At 32.3% G+C, this 20290-nt stretch overlaps 4 protein-coding genes across 5 annotated transcripts; 2 read left to right on the forward strand and 2 right to left on the reverse strand.

Moving 5' to 3' along the window:
* LOC106769336 (beta-glucosidase-like SFR2, chloroplastic) lies at positions 1-4589 on the forward strand. Of its 2 annotated transcripts, XR_002668857.1 has the most exons (11): positions 1-364; positions 798-1110; positions 1336-1474; positions 1651-1817; positions 2233-2454; positions 2777-2945; positions 3022-3255; positions 3350-3499; positions 3585-3714; positions 4079-4176; positions 4305-4447. XR_002668857.1 is itself a non-coding variant. In XM_014654924.2 (10 exons), the coding sequence occupies exons 1-10, from the start codon at positions 193-195 to the stop codon at positions 4496-4498; spliced, it is 1890 nt and encodes a 629-aa protein (XP_014510410.1). In that variant the 5' UTR covers positions 3-192; the 3' UTR covers positions 4499-4589. The 2 variants fall into 2 exon arrangements, 1 of the variants encoding a protein (XP_014510410.1); XM_014654924.2 differs by lacking the exon at positions 4079-4176 and having other exon boundaries at positions 3-364; positions 4305-4589.
* A 1347-nt stretch (positions 4590-5936) lies between these two features.
* LOC106767251 (serine carboxypeptidase-like 26) lies at positions 5937-8464 on the forward strand. Its single transcript, XM_014652100.2, has 9 exons — positions 5937-6386; positions 6478-6570; positions 6650-6742; positions 6823-6911; positions 7063-7344; positions 7436-7593; positions 7687-7782; positions 8030-8135; positions 8218-8464. Exons 1-9 carry the CDS (start codon positions 5984-5986, stop codon positions 8362-8364), a joined length of 1467 nt encoding a protein of 488 aa, XP_014507586.2. The 5' UTR covers positions 5937-5983; the 3' UTR covers positions 8365-8464.
* Positions 8465-11885: 3421 nt separating this feature from the next.
* LOC106766521 lies at positions 11886-12545 on the reverse strand. Its single transcript, XM_014651243.2, has one exon. The coding sequence runs from the start codon at positions 12455-12457 to the stop codon at positions 12005-12007; it is 453 nt and encodes a 150-aa protein (XP_014506729.1). The 5' UTR covers positions 12458-12545; the 3' UTR covers positions 11886-12004.
* Positions 12546-13135: 590 nt separating this feature from the next.
* On the reverse strand, positions 13136-19261 carry LOC106768931 (protein REDUCED WALL ACETYLATION 2). The gene is made up of 16 exons (XM_014654328.2): positions 18739-19261; positions 18413-18504; positions 17810-17950; positions 17660-17716; positions 17500-17572; positions 16803-16961; positions 16403-16552; positions 16057-16312; positions 15853-15974; positions 15582-15668; positions 15400-15488; positions 15239-15301; positions 15007-15063; positions 14270-14366; positions 14029-14187; positions 13136-13488 (listed from the first exon to the last, which is right to left on the reverse strand). The coding sequence occupies exons 1-16, from the start codon at positions 18769-18771 to the stop codon at positions 13483-13485; spliced, it is 1641 nt and encodes a 546-aa protein (XP_014509814.1). The 5' UTR covers positions 18772-19261; the 3' UTR covers positions 13136-13482.
* Between the last annotated feature and the right edge of the window lie 1029 nt (positions 19262-20290).

Consider the following 20290-nt stretch of genomic DNA (forward strand, 5'->3'; position numbering starts at 1 on the left):
AACTATGCTGGCACGCGCCACGTGGATAAAACACTCACTCTCAATCTTTCGCAGGGAGAGACTAAGTTCAGAAAACGCCGGTGAAAGTGTCGTTGATTTGGGGGAAGTGACGTGGAGATCACGCGCACCTGGTCATGTTCTTCTATTTTTCATGGCTTGGAGGGTTACTTAGCAACTGAAACACGCATTTCGATGACGCTGGTCGCGCTCTTCCTCACCGCCACCAAGCTCGCCGGTGCTCTCTTTACTCTCACCGTCGCCGCCAACGCTTTCTCCTACTCCCGCTTCCGCAAGAACAACCTTCGCCGATTCCGCTCCCCTGTCGACGAATCCTCCGACACTCTCGCCGACTTTAACTTTGCCGGTAACTTACAGTAAAACGATCTCTCTTCATCATAACGTTTTGTTTCCCTCGTCAAAAGCCTTTGTTCTCAACAACCTAACGGAAGGGAGCGTTTTCAGGCTCATGTCCATTGCATAAGTTCAATTTCACAGAAACTCTATATTATGATTGAGTGCTTTTAATTTCGAATTTAATCAAGTTGCAGTTACAAACGTCATCTAATCATTGTAGATGAAATTCGTGTTTGGGATAATTTCGGCAGCATTTTCAAGGTTTATTTAGAATTATCTATAAGCCGTAACTTCCTGTAAGCTCTCTAGGTGTTTGTTTAAAAGCATACGATGAGTTTAAGAGGGTGCGAATTTTAAGGTGTATGAAAAGTGAGCTCTTTAGGTGTTTCTTTGAAAGCATATGGAGAAGGATGCGATTTTTTTTTTTTAATTTTTTGTTTCAGAAGAAGAGTTTTTCTTTGGTCTGGCTACAGCACCGGCTCATGTCGAAGACAGGCTTGATGATGCTTGGATCCAGTTCGCTGAGGAAAAGAGTGGTGACTCCGAGGGGAGGCAGACAGTGGATGCTGTGATGGGTTCTGCTTCTGGCGACGGTGGTTCCCAGCGGGCCGTGACGTCTCCGCGGGGCAGGAAGCCTCTTAAGTTGGCTATGGAAGCCATGATTAGGGGATTTGAGAAGTACTTGGAAGTGGAAGGAAAAGAAGGGGAAGAAGAACCTCGTCCTAATGTAACTGCTTGGCATAATGTTCCACGCCCGTAAGCCCTGTGATTATTTTGTTTTGACGTTATTTTATAATAATTACCTCAAAATCAATGATGATATTAAGAGTATCAAAACATGCGCAGATTCCTATAAAGCTCCTTTTGTAAACATTATGTAACTCCCCTAATTCAAACTTGAGAATTTTACCCTCCACACCTCCATAAAGTGAAAAACGCTGTAGTTTTATGGCTATCTTGTAAGAAATTTCTGATTTTCAGGGAGGAGAGGTTAAGATTTTGGTCTGATCCTGAAACAGAAATAAATTTGGCCAAGGATACTGGTGTTACCGTTTTTCGCATGGGAATAGATTGGACAAGAATCATGCCAGTGGAGCCAGTAAACAGCCTTAATGAATCTGTAAGTTAGAAGCGGACCTTTCAAAATGATGATGAGTTACGGTGCCATTCACGGCGAAGCTTATGTCAGTCAAAAGCTTTAGTGGAGATTATGAATATGCTTTTCAATTCTCAGTTTTATGTTGAACCTTATCAACCAATTGAACTATGAGTAACTCAGGTGTTGCTCTTTCTTAGGTTAACTATGCTGCATTGGAACGGTATAAGTGGATTATCAATAAGGTTCGATCATATGGAATGAAGGTGATGCTTACTCTTTTCCATCACTCACTTCCACCCTGGGCTGGTGAATATGGTGGTTGGAAGCTGGAAAAGACAGTGGATTATTTCATGGACTTTACGAGGTTAGTTTTTGCTTTAGTGTCTGTTATCTGTATGCTATTATTTTCTTATCAAAGCAGCAATCGAACTGTGATAATTGCTAAGAAAATCATTTGAAGTTAAATGAAAAGCTGATAATTGTTTCTCTGTGAATTCTCCATCTAGGCTACATTATAATATTTTAGTTTGAGTTTCCAATGTCACATTTAACTATCCTTCCATCTCGTTACTTATGACTACCAATTACATGCATTTGTTTATTTAATGTATATTTGAGAAAGTTTAGAGATTGAAATTCCTGCTTCTATATATGATTTGCTCTTTTCATGAATATGAATGTTCCTGTTTAGATCACATTGTTGTCTAGTCCTGTTGAGTTACTCATCTTATGATAGTATATTCATGAAACTTTTTCTCATATCCTCTCTTTTCATGTAGGCTTGTTGTAGACAGTGTCTCAGATTTGGTAGACTATTGGGTAACATTTAATGAGCCCCATGTCTTCTGTATGCTTACTTACTGTGCTGGTGCTTGGCCTGGAGGTCATCCTGATATGCTTGAGGTCGCAACTTCAGCACTTCCAACCGGTGTTTTTCAGCAGGCCATGCATTGGATGTCTGTTGCACACTCAAAGGCATATGATTACATCCACGGACAAAGGTTTTTCTTTCTCGTAGGAGCTTTAGATTTGTTGCAAGTTTATATTGCGCATATAGATCATCATAGACCTGATTATGGAATTTAAAATTGTTTATGATATTTATCCTCTTTTCTTGGGCTCATTTGCATTAAACTTTATCTATTAGTTTTTGTCCATGTCCATTCTCTGTTTGAGTTCGTGGCTACTATACCTTTCTATTGCAATCAATTGTTTTATGCCTTATCCCTTCATATACGTAAGCTAAACATTTGGAGTTGACCACTTAGGCTCTTTTCTATTTTTATGTTTCTAGTTATCTGAACTATAATATCTTTTTGGCAGTAACCCATTAAATTCAATAGTTGGTGTAGCACATCATGTGTCATTTATGCGACCCTATGGTTTGTATGACATTGCTGCTGTTTCACTGGCTAATTCATTGACTCTCTTCCCATACATTGATGGAATATCTGAAAAGCTGGACTATATAGGCATAAACTACTATGGACAGGTTTGCTTTATTAACCTTGAAATGCACTGTGGATGATATCTGGCATAGACACTATGAATTCTGACATTTATTTCAGGAAGTGGTTTCGGGTGCGGGCCTGAAGCTGGTGGAAAATGATGAGTATAGTGAATCTGGTCGTGGGGTATACCCTGATGGTTTATACCGCATGTTGCTTCAGTTCCATGAAAGATACAGACATCTAAAAATTCCCTTCATCATTACTGAAAATGGGGTTTCGGATGAGACAGATTTGATCCGCCGGCCATATCTCTTGGAGCATTTGCTAGCTGTTTATGCTGCCATAAAAATGGTTTTGATAGTGGATTAAATTTTATTTCCTTAAAATTAACTTATTATTTCATAAACATCAATTTGATTGTAGACTTCTTATAAGTGTTCTACAGGGTGTACGTGTACTTGGTTACCTGTTCTGGACTATTTCTGATAACTGGGAATGGGCCGATGGATATGGTCCCAAGTTCGGACTTGTCGCAGTTGACCGGGCAAATAATCTTGCACGGATCCCTCGCCCCTCTTACCATCTATTTTCTAAAGTTCGAACTCCCTGTCTGTATTTGCTTTTCCGTGACATTTGCTCTGTCTAGTTTTGAATCACTTCCTATGGGCTCTTGATTGCAGATTGTGAACACGGGCAAAGTTACACGTGAAGATCGTGAAATAGCATGGGATGAACTCCAAAGAGCTGCCAAAGAGAAGAAAACGAGACCATTTTATCGGGCTGTGAATAAACACCGTTTAATGTATGCAGGTAATTATTTACTCATGATATCATTGTAAAGTTTCAGATTGTTCTTTAACTGTATTAGTATGATCTCGCCTTGTTAATGTAGTTGATGCCTTACGACTTTGGCAACAAATTACATGAAAATCCATTAGTTAATGGCTTAGACAGCAGTTGCATAATAAGTATTACTTCAGTCAGGACAACCAATTACAATGGACTGTGAACCAAATCAACTATAATTATATAAAACCCATTTAAGATCCACGGCAGTTAGATTTAGAATGTGTAATTGAGACTGCATATGCATATAATTAAGAAAAATGAACCTGATATACATTAGCCCCAAAATACTGTTCCCGCAGACCATTTATCAGAATACTGCTTCTAGTCCTTGCAGAACTTATATCCTGAATGCCTCCCGCTGAATTTGGGTTTTGGCTCCTTTGAGAAAGGCTAGACCAGGCAAATATAGCACCTTGTGTCAAGGTGATTATGTTGAAAAAGAAAATGTTTGGCTATGTTAATCCGTGTCAAACATTTAAAAGCTAATGTTCATAAGCTTGTGGGGGTTATACAGAAAAGTTTCTAAGAAGTGTTCTTGCTTCTGGTGACAGGTGGACTTGATGAGCCAGTACAGCGACCTTATATAGATCGAGATTGGCGGTTTGGTCATTACCAGATGGAAGGACTCCAGGATCACTTGAGCCGCTTCTCAAGATTCATTATTCGACCCTTCTCCCCCAAAAGGAAAACAAAATCTCAAGAGAAGAAGAATCCCAAATTAATTCTTCAGCCTCTTGAAACTTAACAATTCACAACTTACCTATTTCTCTTCTTCTGAAATCTATAGCACTAAGTACTTTTAATTTCAATATTCAAGTGAGTTGTTTTATCTCCAACTATTCATAATTCCTACCACTCATGGCATATCTGAATACTAAACGAAATCTCATCTCTTTATTTCTCAAAATCAATTTTTTTAGGAATTCATTTTCGTTAGAAACTTTTGAGTGCTACATTCATTGATTCAAACAACATCCCTATTACTTTAAACTTAAGCTTAGTAAAATATTCTTATATATTATATAGATTGAAGTATAGACTAGGTTGAGTTATGAGTCATTGTAACATATTTTAAATATTTATTAAAATTGATGTTAGTAAAATAAATTAAAAGTAACTAATTTTGATAAGGTTTTCATGATGTTCTTTTTACTCAACAAAATTCTGTGATATCTTGAGTTTATAGAAAAGACAATTATTTACTCGTTCCAATCCATCACAATTTGTTTCTTTTTTATATATAAAAACTAAATTATACTTTAAGTCATTTAGCATTTTATTTAAATTCAGTTTAATCTTTTTCATTTTTAAAATTAATTAAATCCTTTATTTTTAATATTATATTTTAGTTTAAAATAATTTATATTAACATTTTAGACACATTCGCCTCTTAATATAATTAATTAAAATTATTATTAACACTATAATTTAATTATTGAATTTACACCTTTTATTACAATAAATTTATTAATTAAATAAAATTTTAAAATTAATATTCTTACTATATTTGAAAGTTTATTTATTAGATGATTATAATTTAATCGTTACAAAGTTATTAATTACTATAACTTTACCAATTAAATAATTAGCAAGCTTTATATAATTTATTAATTATATAAAATACAACAACTTTATACAAATTACTTATTAGTGTAGTTACGGGAAGCAACATGTTACTTCTAGAACTAGAATTATTTTTTATTAGTTAGATAAGAAAAGATAAACCCTTGTAATGGATTCTGAACATACTAGATATGAATCACTTCTTAAACTTTTATTATTTTATTCTAATTTTTTTCGTATTTTTTTATGTAAATTTATGTAATCTTTTACTCTCAAATATGTTCCAATCCAATCCCTTCTATCCAAACGAAGCCTCAGGAAAATAAAACAAGTGAAGGAGGCCAAAGATGCGTTGAATTTTGGGGTAGAATATTGATGTGATGTAGTGCAGTTTATGCAGATAAGGGACCACCACAAGGGTTGGTAAACACTGGCATAAACTTAGCTAGCTGTTCACAACAAAAACAGAAATATTATCTGTATAATAAAGCATGCAGCATTTTTTAAACTATATAAAGTATTATATAAACCACTGTAAAAGGACACACACAAAAAAAAAAAAAAAAAAAAAAAAAACAGTTCCACGTGTACATTGGCCATTTCCAAGAACTCCAAGTGATTTGATGAGAGTGAGCAATGTTAGCACTATAAGAAAATAATGAAGTGAATGGTTTGGCGAAAGATGTCCCTTTTGAAGATGAAAATCATCAATGTTATTCTCATTCTCCCTTTCCTATGTTTGTATGTTTTGAGTACTTTGTTCATTAAAGCATCAGCAGTAAATGCAGCATATGAGTCTGATAGAATAATCGATCTTCCTGGTCAACCTTCAACCCCTTCAATCTCACACTTTTCAGGTTACATAACTGTCAATGAAAACCATGGAAGGGCCCTTTTCTACTGGTTCTTTGAAGCTCAGTCTCAACCCTCCAACAAGCCTCTTCTTCTCTGGCTCAATGGAGGACCTGGATGCTCCTCTGTTGGCTATGGTGCCGTTGTTGAGATTGGACCTCTTTTAGTCAGCAAAAACGGGGAAGGACTACATTTCAACACATATTCCTGGAATCAAGGTTTCGACTTTCTGGTTTCTTTGTTTCCTTATTATCTCTTATTGCTTCCGATTATTCTGCTTACTTGCTTCAAAACTTGAAACCCTTGCAGAAGCAAATTTGTTGTTTGTTGAATCCCCTGTTGGAGTTGGATTTTCTTATACCAACACCTCTTCTGACACCATCTTAGAGGATAACTTAGTAGGTCAGTTTCCTTGACAAAACATAAATTCTTCTGATTTTGTTGATTGAAGTGCTGATATTTGTTGAATTACTTGAATCAGCTGAGGATGCCTACAATTTCTTGGTGAATTGGCTACAAAGATTCCCTCAGTTCAAATCCCGGGACTTTTTTATATCAGGAGAAAGCTACGGTGGTCAGTGTTTAACTTCACTGTGATTTCTCTGTCACATACCATATTGGCATCATCACAATTCCATTTTCCATATTTTCCAGGTCACTATATCCCTCAGCTTGCAGAGTTAATCTTTGATCGAAACAGAGATAGCAACAAATACCCTTTTATCAATCTTAAAGGTTTTATTGTAAGTAAATCGGATACAGCTCATTCTTTTGTAAAAATTAAAGTTTTATCTCAAGAACTATTAGTGACCTTCAAAAAATTATAGTGCAACATCTGAATATGCTTGCACCCCGGATGATTTCTTTGCTTTCTAAATAGATTCACATGTTCAGGTAGGTAACCCAGAGACTGATGATTACTATGACTACAAAGGCCTTCTGGAATATGCATGGAGCCACGCAGTTATATCAGATCAGCAATATGAGAAAGCAAAACAAGTATGCGATTTTAAACAATTTGAATGGTCCAATGAATGCAACAAGGCCATGAACGAAGTCTTCCGAGATTACTCAGAAATTGACATATACAACATTTATGCCCCGGCATGTCTTTCAAACAGTACATCCTCAATGGCTGGTGATAGCAACAGTGACGGCCCTGAATCATTTACCAAGGTTGATAAATACCATCACAGATTTATAATTATTACCCTTAATTTATTCCATGCCAAGTTGTTTAAGTTAAGGGAGAATTTGGTTATTGCAGGTGAGAAATTATCATAGAGAAGGAAGGATGAGAATTTTTGGGGGCTATGACCCTTGTTATTCCAATTATGCAGAAGAGTATTTCAACAGAAAAGATGTTCAATCAGCATTTCATGCAGACACTAAAAGAGCCACTAACGTAGCATGGAAGGTTTGCAAGTAAGCCATTAAATTTGTTCCTTGAATCTACAGTATTAACTTTTAATAGCAATGATCATTGAACGTTAATTTCAGTGTTTCATGATTTCCTAGTAATTCCATATTGAGGGCTTACAACTTCTCTGTGTTCTCGGTGCTACCCATCTACACCAAACTCATCAAGGGTGGGCTTAAGATATGGATATACAGGTTTCTCTCTTTCAAGATAAAAAAGTGTCACATCACTAACATGATTGCTAACTTTAGATACAAACAATGTGCATTGAATGAAAAGATTAAATTTTTACTTGGTTTGAGCAAAAGGGTTACTCACTCATGTGCTATCCATGCAGGGATTCCCTTTTTCAAATAACCATTCTTATGTCATGACTGCATTGATTAGGTTCCATTTCTGATGCATCTAAGAAATTAAAGAGATGTTTTGTCTGTGGTACAGTGGAGACGCAGATGGAAGAGTGCCAGTAATAGGGACAAGATATTGCGTTGAGGCTCTTGGATTACCTCTCAAATCTAGGTGGCGAACTTGGTACCATGATAATCAGGTATATATATATACATATATGAGTGGTAATTTTTGATTAATTATGATGTAATTTGTTTAAGTGTGAGATGTTTGGTTGTAAGGTTGGAGGAAGAACAGTAGAATATGAAGGATTGACGTATGTGACAGTGAGAGGAGCTGGTCACTTGGTGCCATTGAACAAGCCTAGTGAAGGTCTCACTCTTATTAATTACTTCTTAAAAGGAGACCATCTTCCTACTCCTGGATAATCATTCTTACCGATTTCAGTTGCCAATTTTTTTCTGACAACTATATCAAAATCCTATCTTTCAATATGAATAAATCAGCAGCAGTAATAATTCAGATGTCTTCTTTATGAAGCTTTCTGTGTTATCTTTCACTTGTCTGCAAAAGAATATATGTTTCACGATAACAATATCATATCACTCTTTTATATTTATTTTTATTTGATATAAAATATAAAAATAAAATGATCATAAAAATATAAATTTTATATTTAAAAAAAAAATTATATCAAAATGAATCTAAAAAATTTAGAAATTTAAAAAATTTTACTACTCTATTTGAATATCGGATATTTTTGTCATGACTTATTGACAAATATATTTTTTAGAAACAACTTAAATTTGGTTTATTTATAAACTAATTTATAATCATGTTAATTTAGCTGATAAAAAGGCTCTGTAATTTTTTCTTTTAATCTTTTCTCCTTAAATATTCTTCTAGAGTAGTTTCTCCAGGTAGGCCAACATTGAATTGATGACGCGGTTATTGGGTAGAGAAATTATTAGGTGATTCTAAATCAGCAATATAGTGCCAACCAACCAACCCATTTTTAAGTTATGCATTTTAAATTTAAAGTAAAATAATTAATAATATTTAATTATGATACATAAGTTAAATACTTCTTTATTCTACGTTTTTTTTTTTTTAACTTTGATGCAAAACTAAAGTATATCTCTATCCTAAATTTTAATATATTTTAACATTTAAAATTGATTAATATAAATTTTGTAACCTTTTAATCCCATAAATTTATAAATACATATCTATAACTATATAATGAGATATTTTTTGTGTACACATTAATTATTTCTGTTTTTTCCTTTTTAATATAATTTTTTATTAATTTAATAAATATTAATGACAATTTTATAATTTGGACATTTTAACATTTAAAATTAATTAATATAAAATTTGTAACCTTTTAATCCCATAAATCTATAAATACATATCTATAACTATATAATGAGATATTTTTTTTGTACACATTAATTATTTCTATTGTTTCCTTTTGTTTATTGACTTTATAAATATTAATGACAATTTTATAATTTGAACATTTTAACCTTTAAAATTAATTAATATAAATTTTGTAACCTTTTAATCCCATAGATCTATAAATACATATCTATAACTATATAATGAGATATTTTTTTGTGTACACATTAATTATTTCTATTTTTTCCTTTTTAATATAATTGTTTATTGATTTTATAAATATTACTAAATAATTTGGTTTAACAAATTTTTTAATATTAATATTAATATTGTTTATGACTAATACATATCCTATTCACAACAAATATGTTGAGGGACACCTTCTAACAAAATTTACTGAATAAAGTTTAAATAAAATAATTACATAATACTATAAAATATATTTGTTGAGTTTAAGAGAATTTTTTCCAAGTGAATATTTAATTTTTTTTGAATAAAAACAAATAATAAAATAATTTAAATAATGAATGTTATAATTTCTAAATATATTTGCCATCATAATAAACTATTTATTTATGATTTTGTATGTAATTTTATTTAAAAATTTTATTATTTTAGTAATAAATATTATTATACGTAGGTACAGTGAAATATTTGTCACTTTTAATATAAGATGATATCTCGTGAATATCTACAAATATTTTAAAAACTATATATTTTATTTAAATTATTAAAATAAAATTATAAAAAATATATAAAATGTAATATGAATTAAAATTTAATTTTATAAAATATAAATTAAATTTTTTATTTTTTGCAAATAACATATATCTACATATACAAATAATATAATATTTGAACCGAACTTTTTTATATGCCAGTATTACAATGTTTACTATCTATAATCATGAGCAATAAATATCCTAATCATGAGCAATAAATATCCATAAGAATAGATATTTAATATACAAATTATATAATCCTACTAAATTAGCAGTTAAACATAATAATAATAATAATAATAATAATAATAATAATAATAATAATAATAATAATAATAGATTTTTAGATTTTGAAAGTTTACTATACTATTAAAGAATAAAAGAATAAACTCTAAAAAATTGTTGAGACACGTGCATAAAAGAATCGGACCTTTAGAACCCATTTATTGAATATCTTGAAAAAACATAACAAAATCATAATAAAATTTTATTAGTAAATTCTTTAAATATAGTTTGTCTATAAAATAACTAGACAATTATATAAAATAGAGGTTTAATATTTAAAAAAGGTAAAACACTGTAAAAATATAAAAATATGACACAATTTTAATATTAGTAAAAATTATTTGCGTAATAAATAAAATAATAAAATAAAATAGTTTAAGGAGCAAGTAATTTATTATTACAGTGATGCGATATTTATTCGGTCTTTTATAGTACATTATATATTATTAATATATTTTATACGAAATTAAAAAAACTCATTGATATGTATATTTTTTAAAAAAATAATATATATATATATATATATATATATATTAAATATCTAAAAAATCAAAAAATACGATAACTAATGTGTTTTCGCTAATTATAATAAAGATAATAATATGATCAAAATAATTATACATATTTTTATCAAAACCAATTCCTATAAGAATTTAAATTATATATATAGATAGATAAATAAACAGATCGATAAATAGATAGAAGTTAAAAAAATATTATCGTGGAGTAAAAAAATATTTCTGGCAACTTCTTTTACTGCACGTCTCCATCATCCTTTCTAATTATTTTCCACGCTTATCTTTAGTGATTTGTTTTCTAGTTCTTTTCAACCATTTTCATCATCATCAACCCTTATTTCTTTCTTTACCATATATAACATAATGCTCTTAAATATAACACTATATAATCATTTATTATTATTAATGAATGTTCTCACCCATCACCTCCACATTCATGAAAGATAAAACCTTACTAATACTCAATTAATTAACTTGTGAATAACTAACTAGATTTTTTTAATTATTTAAGAGTTAAATATATTTTTAGTCTTTTTATTTTGGGACGATTTTAGTTGTAGTCTCTCTTTCAAACTAAGGTATAATTTAGTTCTTCAATTTTAGAAAACTCTGATTTTAATCTTTTTTACCAAATTTTTTCAATTTTATTTGTTGTTTCAAACGCGTTTCTCAGTTGTGTCAAACAGTATAAACAATCCAAATGCTACACTAAAACGTGCATAAAGCAACAAATAAAGTTAAAAAATTTGGTAAAAATATTAAAATCAGAATTTTCTAAGATTACTAAATTGTACCTTAATTTGAAGGAGGGTTTAAAACCAAAATCGCCCCAAATATTTAACCCATTATTTAATGGTAACTCTCCGACATAAATGTTTCTTTCACACGTAACCTATGCCATGCAAATGAAAGGCACACGCCTCTTCAAAGACTGTATTACGTAAACAATTTGAAAAGATAAGCACCTCTTCGCATATCCTAAACATATACTATTTTCTTTCTCTTCTCTTCCTTTCAATTAAGGAAATAATAAACATACAATTACATTCATATATACACTATTTTTAACAAAAAAACAAAAAAGAGGATAATTAACAGAACTTGTAATAATTAATACAATATTTAAAAGTGTTCTTGAATAATTACAGAGTGGTTGATTTCCCAGGTTTGAAGAAAGAGAATGGAAAAGACATAGAAAGACCAACGAAAGATTTGAAGGTGACGAGAGGTCCTTCTGGTGTAGTCCTAACAGAAATCTCATTCAAAGTGAACCAAACCAAAAAGTCTTTGGCCTTCACCCCAGTAAGATTCTTTATCTTGTTTGGCTCCACATAAGCAGTCACAACAGAATCATAGCAGACATCTATGTTATCAAACCTTTGCTCCTTCTTCTTCTCAAGCTTTAGCCAAACAAACCCTATTTCCTTCACATACCCACATTCTTCAATGTTCTCAATGCACAACAGCCCTTCAGGTAGACCTCTTTCTTCCAACAACAAACAGAACTTCTCCCTGCAAACTTTGTCCCCGTGATAAACCTCAGCTTTCGACCTCAATTCCTCTGTTAATAAACGCTTTCCTCCTGCTTTCTGCATTCTCAAATATCTCTCTGTTTGGCGGTCATGTTCCTACAACTTATATATGTTGATTATAGATGACTTTTCGAGATATACAAACATTTTCAGGCCTTCACCGCTTCGCTCGAATATTCTTCCACATAATTCTATCAATAATTCTAAATGGGTTGGGCCGGTTCAATCTTGCTCTTCTGTATCTTTCTTTCTGCACCACCGTAATTAAAAAAGTTGTTCAACATGTCAAGTGAGATTTTGTTATTATTGTCTTATATTTAATTAAATCCCTATATTTATTATTTGATTCAATTAAATTTTAATTTATTTAAATAACAATGTTGTCTATTTTCAACTTAAATTACTTTCAAACAAATACATATTAAATATATAAAAGATTTTTTATACCCACTTTTTTTCTAAAAGGCACTAAATTTAGAAATATATAGAATTGAAATTAAAGAATATAACCATAAATAATTCAAAATATATTATAATACTGTTTAAAATAATATTTATACTTATTTATATATTATAACACACTTTAATTAATTTGAAATTTCCAACACATTTTTTTGGTACCGATACATATTCATCGTGAATATCATATTATATATTTATATTGATTGATTAACAATTTATTATAAATAAATCTAACAAATATCAAATCTTTCAAATAATTTTAGTTTTAACTCAACTCTGTAAAATAAAAAATTTGCAATTATGTAAATTTCTCTTATCTCTGTTCAATGTCAAATCTCTGTCATAAGTTGTGATCGACAACAAGTAAGGTTGCATAAAATAAAATAAAAAATAAAAAATAAAATTGCAACGTCACCCTCTTATCTATACAACTTCCAAACTCCTAAAACTGCAGAGCTATTAGACTATTAGAATAATTCCATTTTGCTTCTTATGGGTACAAGTTTACTTTTACTTCTCTGACTCAAAAAAGAGATGACAAACCAATGGTAGCAGTTGGCTCGGTATTCTTCCATCCACAGGAAACTATCATAGAAGCTTGTAACACTATATACATATGCAAATTTTCAAACCTGCGAAATTTTACATATCAAGATTTAGTGAAATGTATGAGGCATAAAATGCAAATTTAAACGATAAAATTTCAACTGTTCCACACAAGTAGGCTGTATTTCATTTGTGGTGGTGGCATAGCTTCCTAATTTGATATGATATATCGCTACACATTATTCACTCAAACAATGTCGCATTCAACAGAGGTGTTAGGATCCATGACAAAAAGCGAAAGCTTATTTTAGCTTTTACGTAGCTCTTTAACGGTAGATTAGTTCTACAGTAGCCTAGTTTTAAAACTCTGTCAAGAAGACAGTTTATCCATAGGGCATGCAAGCAAAAAACCGTCTTTCTTACCATCCTCGTTATCATCTTCTGTTACCAACAAACTATGTTGTTACATGTATGAAAACCTCATGCCTATCTTGAGTGCTTTCATAAACATTCATGTTATCAGGTGTGATGTATGGAAGGATGTATGAGCTTAACCGGTAGATTGCTTATATCTAACGATAATTTAAGTGGTTCGGACCAGAACATGTTATTGCAATAACACTTACCAACATTTGAGGTACCCTAAGGAAGCCAAGGGACAAAGAATATAAAACAACTGAGATTGTTGTTGCTGTAATTAAATTGTGTACAAGACGCTTGTCGTCTTTGCTGGGCACAAATGCCACCTTGAGTACATTTGTCAGGTCAAAAAGCCTATAGGAAATCTGCGAAGAAAGTTAAAATCAGAACCAATCAACATTAAAAAAAAAAAAAAAAAACTCAATCCAACTAGTGCTTTTTACTTACTGCGACATATATGGAAGTAGTAAGCATGAAGTTCAACATTGGGTAGTCTGGGATCAGGGAAAGCAACAATTTGGGTTGTCCATCAGGAACACCCGACCTAAAATCAGCCAATTACACAAAGGAAGAATTAATATATTCAGATAAATAACAAAAATAATTACATTTACACTATACATGTACACAAGTTGCATCAAGCGCGAAAGTAATTGTGCATGAATGTATATTATGCATTTTCCCCTTTCGACATGCATTAAGAACCAAATTTTAGAACAACAAAAGCAATTAGTTTAGCAAAATCTCTTTCCCCCCTCAAGGACGAGGTAATCATCCAACAGTTTAAATCCAATTTGCCCCAATTTCTAGTGCAAAGCATATTCATTGATACGTTTTTTATATGGCAAATTGATATATATGAAACTATTTATTAGTTAATACACAGCATAGTCTCTAAATTCAAAGTTATCACTCCACCAAAAATTAGTAATTAAAATAATTCAAAATTAAATGCTCAACATTGAGTGTAACGAAGCAATCTAGTCTATTATACCATGCCAAACAAGTGAAATCATACATGCCCAAACATGTATCCAGGTCATGCCTAGGAATCGAATATGGCCGGGTCACTGACTATATGTGCACCAAATAACCCCTCAACTCATATTAGGACAACAAATACATAATATCCAGTAAAGCATCAATAAATACTAAAAGCATTATAAATATCAGCTTCAAAGTACCTTAACCAGATATGGATCTGGGAGATGTAAGTCTCCAGTGTAATCTTCCCAAGCCATCTAGCAAAGGTAGAAGCATTATAAATAAATTAGCAAATTACCAGCCTTAAAACAAAGTGAGGAAAGTTAAATTTGACAAGCATTTAGCAGTAAATTAAGTCATTGAGTATGAAGGCATGTCCATGGGAAGAGAAGAAGAAGAATAAAAGATTGTACTTCTACAAAGACAACTTACGCAAAAAGTGTCAGAGTATAGCTACGGAAACTTTGTGTGACATTCCGCAAGCATATGTAAACCCTGTCAAATAAAAAGGTGTCACATTTATAACTGAAAAGGTCTCTCGCCAGGTTCCTTCCCCTCCTCCTAAATGGAATATTAAGGAAAATTAAACATACGTTATGGGAATCCAGGAAGTATAAGGATGGTATTTATTGTATGAAAGCTTGTCCAGCTTGTATATATGCTCAAACCAAAAATAACCCACCTAGAAATCAACTCAAACGGTCAGGGTCAGGGCCATCAAATAAAACAAAGTACAGGTATACTAATATAATAATGCTATTAAAAAATACGATACCAATGAGCATATCAGCACAACAGCTGCTTTGATTGATACTCTGCGCTTGATTTCTGCTTCCTCCAATTTTTCCATCCATCGTTCAACCTTATATACCATGTGACAGTGCACAAGATACTCAACTCACAGGAAAATAAAAAAAAAAAAAAGAAAAAGAAAAAGAGAGGAGACAGAATTTGGAGATATTTTCCTGCTTCATAATCATCACCTCGATCAGAGAGATAATAAGATTTGTTTGAATTAATTCAAAAACATAAAATGAGAAACTTACAGTTGGATGATAATAGGCATAAATCATGCCAATTATCCATATGTACCGATCAAGCCCTGAGCGAAAATGCCATTCATGCAAGCGGGAAAGATGCGATTTGGCAGGATTTGGATCAGTATAACCTGCAAGTTTAAAGAAACCTTCCAGTTAGCATGATCTGTTGTTCTTTTAGTGGTGCAGTCAAATATTGCAAATGTTACTAACCAAGAAGGAAAGTAAATGGACTCCAAAGCCATTCAAAGACTCCAGGTATCTCCCATACCAAGATAACAACCAAGAAGCAAGCAATGATTTTCACAGCAATGACTGACCCAATCTCATTGTACTTGTTGAGAATACCAAGTGCCCCATAAACCATAAGAGTGAAAAGTGTGTGCATGGGGCAGATGTAGTATAACATATAACTGTTGTTGAGTACAATACAACAGAACACCACAAAGAAATTAAGCCTCCACATCATCTGCTCAACCAGAGAAATTAAAAATTTGCTGCAGTTAGTACAGACCAAATATGAAAAATAAGGCTTTTATTGTTCAAGGAAATTGCATACCTGAGCAAATCTGGCCAGACTAAAATCTTTACGAACATAATAATATGAGAAGTTCCCAAATCCAGTCATCCAAACATATGCGGCAATGAACAAACGGATTGCATTGTAGATTTCAGATGCAGCAAAGTAATGGTACATCAAAAACAAAACCTGTTATGGATGTTAAACAATAGAAATATGAAAGGTTAAAATTTAAAGAATTTAACTATAAGTATGGCAAGAGTTGAATAATCAGAACATCTAATGAAAAAATCAACAAAACAACAAATAGAACTGCATTTCCATATTACTAAATGTATTAATTTCAGGGGATCTGCACTTGCATAACTCAGAAGTTTCAGGGAGTTTTTCCAGCATATATGGAAAGAGAAAAGCAACATCAACCGAAAAAGTAACAAACCTGCATCCAGCCTTTCCATTCTTCAGTCTGGTGTCTATTTAAATAAAGGATGGATTTCCCAGATAATGGTGACTTGTCTTGATGTTTCTTAAAGGAAGTCATTGCCGAAACTATTATGAGGAGAAAATAGAGAAATAGGAAGAGATCCCTATTGTAATTCTGCAAAACAGATGAACATTGACAAAGATTATATCACTTAAGGATAGTAGTCACATAACAAAGATGATTTTTAAATATATATTACTGCTTTCACGGTAATTAAGAGTAATGATTTTTTCTAACCCATGACCAACAGCAATGGGCACTGACTAAGGTGGTACATTGTGCTTTGTGTGTCTTCATGCAACAAGCACTTCACTCCTATATCCTTTCTCTTTTCCCTCTACATTAATGATTGATTCCAATCGTTTGTCAATTTTTTATTCAAGAAGAGAGATTTTAACCTTTCTTGGATTTTCATAAGTTTACACTTTGACTTGTTATAACGTATCTTAAAGGAAGTCATGTTTACAGAAACAAAAGAAACATGAAGCGCCACAAAAATTTCGTTGAAAAAATAAGAAGGTAATAGTTATGTTAAAGCTAATAAGCATGCCAATATGCAGCAATTTTGTTTGCTGAACTGGCTATGCAAGCACAAAATAGTACTCGTCAAGAAATGAAACGCAGAAGATAAATATCCTGATTAAAGATCAACCTTTTTTGACGAGGCAAAGAAATCCGTGCGGTCACACAGATAAAAGTAAGCCAAAAGGAGACCAAATTCAGACCTGTCATGGAGGAAAAACAGAGGAAATGAAAAACAAATAGTTTGATCGACATAAACAAATAATTCTGATTTCATATAATTTACTTACATCGCTCTGAGTGTCAAACGGTTTTCTAGAAGGAAATACTCATCCATCAAAAGGAATCTGAAGAAATAAGGAAAACACCAAGCGTGTGAGTGCAAGTTTAAGCATAAAACCATAATTTAAGCAAAAACAAGGGCGACATGGATTACAAACCGGATAATGGATGGTGAGGCAGTTATGCTCCGCGCCCTCGGGGATCCCGATTGTAGAGCTCCTCCCTCCAATAAAACTGCTTTGTCTTCATCTTTAACAGCATCACTACTCATTTCAACCAAGTTGATATCCGACTGACCACTAAACGAGAACAACTTCCATAAGAAATCATGGCAACAATTTTCTAATGCACTTCCATTCTTAAACGTCGGAATAATATATTTCTGGAAGAACCTCCACTCTATAACTCTCACACAAAACTCTTGACTCTGCCACTTAATTAATTAATCCATATCGGATTATCACATTCTTTATTCTAAAAAATTGTGGTGGATTAAAATAAAAAACAGAAGTTGCATATCGGTAGCATCATAATTCATAACTATTAAAACCCGTTATATTGCGACATAAATATACGCACGTTAATCAAATTGTGGCCAACTACTTAACACTTCAACGAATAACACAGCAACTGTACATCATTTAATTTTCTAGTTATCTCGAAATTCGCAGAAGCTACATTCCAGTAAATTGCAAAAACTGTGCCCACAGGCGCAACTAAAAACTAACGCCACAAAGAGTTATCGATCCAGTCGAACTTACGCTCTGGACGAGACAGAGCTTCTCCGATATTCCAATATCTCCGAATATATCCATGCCACAACGACCGGAGTGATCCCGAGCAAGAACGACACCTGCAAGAGTAACGAACCAAAGAATCAATAGCGATCACTGATCACAAACACAGACACTTGAAAGTAAAAATAGGCAACGATTAACCAGCGGCGAAAAAACAAGAATCAGTCTCTCTCATAAACACAACACATCAAGTTCCACGGTGAAATAAAGATAAATGAGTAACTAGCGGCAACAAAATACGAGTCGATGCAAGATCTGATGGCTCTAGAAGACCGAACGAGAAGGCGTACCTGACCGGGAGTAACAGGACTGAAGATAAGCATTTCGGAGAAGCAAAAGATGCAGAAGAATCACAGCACAGTTCCGAAAGCCGATGCAGCGGAAATCACAGTAACCGAAGCGGCATTCGAAGAATGAGAGAGGTTCGACGGTGATCCGCCACCGGATCTGGTGGAGGGAAATGGTGTTTCCTAATTCAGCGAGAATGAAAGGGCAATTGAAGAGAATTTTCACTACGCAAAATGCTTCCTGTGGTTCGCTTGGTAAATACAAGAGCGCAGTGAGCGACGGTAGGTGATAACAGTAGAACTCACTGCGCGTCTTTGTTGGAGAAGAAGAAAAGAGTGTCCAGCAGAGAAAAACAAATCCAACAAAATTCTCAATTATTTTTTTTTTCGAGGAAGTCATTAACCATTTCACTATTATCTTCTTCTCATTTTATATGAAAAATTACACATAAGAAAAAGAAAATTTTGACTTGTGATTTTCTTTGTTTACTCACTCAACAGAGTCTACCGAATGACCGACAATGCAGATGAATGTGGTGATAATGTGTTTGATCTAAATTCAGGTCATATCATGGGGGTGGGTGTAGTTCCAATTAATGTCATTTGTTTGGTTAATTTAATTTCAACCTAACTTGAATTAAATATAATGATTTAATGTAATTATGAAGTTAACTGAAATTTGAATTGAATTAAAAAATATTGCAAAATATTAAATATGCATAAAGATGGATAATGGCATTACACCTGCCCCCATCATATATGGTGGGAAGAGAATTGAATGGTGGGAAAGGGATTGGTATTTGCTTCACCGACACCAGTATTAATTTTAAAAATATGTTGTCAAATAATTATTTGAGTATTCGAATGTAATTTATAATTAAATATGTAAAAAGAGGAAACAGATGTTTAATAATTAGATAAAATCTAATACTGTTTGATCATGTAAATTTTCAACCACTTGTATAAAATATCATTTTAAATCAAATCATGTGAATGTTTTGAACTTACACATTATTTTACAGATTGTATTCACTTACGTGATTTCAGTTACAAACTAAGTATCTATCAATGTGTTCAACTATTGTTCTAACTATCTTGTAGGTTTTGAAATTTCTATTGCAACCCCAAACCTTCTTACTTCACCCATATTTTTTATTTAGTTTTCTTCTACAGTCTAAAGCCCAAACCTAAACATTCAAATCTCTTTACACTATTATATAAGTTTTTTTCTTCTTGTACCCATTAATTTCACCCTCAAACTCACAAAACAAAAACTTAAATATCTTTTCTTGCTATCCTATACCACCAGCGTCCTGCTGCACTTCTGTTTTCCACTGTAATATTTGAGAGGAAGAAGAAAAAGAAAAAAAAAAAAAACCGTTTTGAGTAAAGGTTTTGAAAAAAAGTTTGTTTAGAAAAACTCATTCTAAAAACTGTAATTGATGTTTCAGAATGAAAATTTTGTATAAGAAAAGTATTAAATATTTAGTGCAGAAGTTAAAAGTATTAAATATTTAGTGCAGAAGTTAAAAGTATTAAATATTTTGATTTAAGG

The sequence above is a fragment of the Vigna radiata genome, chromosome 7, assembly GCF_000741045.1.
Source record: "Vigna radiata var. radiata cultivar VC1973A chromosome 7, Vradiata_ver6, whole genome shotgun sequence".
NCBI classification, from domain to species: Eukaryota; Viridiplantae; Streptophyta; class Magnoliopsida; order Fabales; family Fabaceae; genus Vigna; species Vigna radiata.

Bases quoted from the DNA above. Each gene is read 5' to 3' on its own strand.
- LOC106769336 (XM_014654924.2), top strand. From the start codon at position 193: ATGACGCTGGTCGCGCTCTTCCTCACCGCCACCAAGCTCGCCGGTGCT. The intron at 2,946-3,021 runs GTTTGCTTTATT...CATTTATTTCAG, and splicing joins GCATAAACTACTATGGACAG to GAAGTGGTTTCGGGTGCGGG. The intron at 3,256-3,349 runs GTTTTGATAGTG...AGTGTTCTACAG, and splicing joins TTTATGCTGCCATAAAAATG to GGTGTACGTGTACTTGGTTA.
- LOC106767251 (XM_014652100.2), top strand. From the start codon at position 5,984: ATGGTTTGGCGAAAGATGTCCCTTTTGAAGATGAAAATCATCAATGTT. The intron at 6,912-7,062 runs GTAAGTAAATCG...TCACATGTTCAG, and splicing joins TCAATCTTAAAGGTTTTATT to GTAGGTAACCCAGAGACTGA. The intron at 8,136-8,217 runs GTATATATATAT...TTTGGTTGTAAG, and splicing joins CTTGGTACCATGATAATCAG to GTTGGAGGAAGAACAGTAGA.
- LOC106766521 (XM_014651243.2), bottom strand. From the start codon at position 12,457: ATGCAGAAAGCAGGAGGAAAGCGTTTATTAACAGAGGAATTGAGGTCG.
- LOC106768931 (XM_014654328.2), bottom strand. From the start codon at position 18,771: ATGCTTATCTTCAGTCCTGTTACTCCCGGTCAG. The intron at 17,951-18,412 runs GTAAGTTCGACT...GTTCTCGTTTAG, and splicing joins AGCTCTGTCTCGTCCAGAGC to TGGTCAGTCGGATATCAACT. The intron at 17,573-17,659 runs GTAAGTAAATTA...CCTCCATGACAG, and splicing joins CGTTTGACACTCAGAGCGAT to GTCTGAATTTGGTCTCCTTT.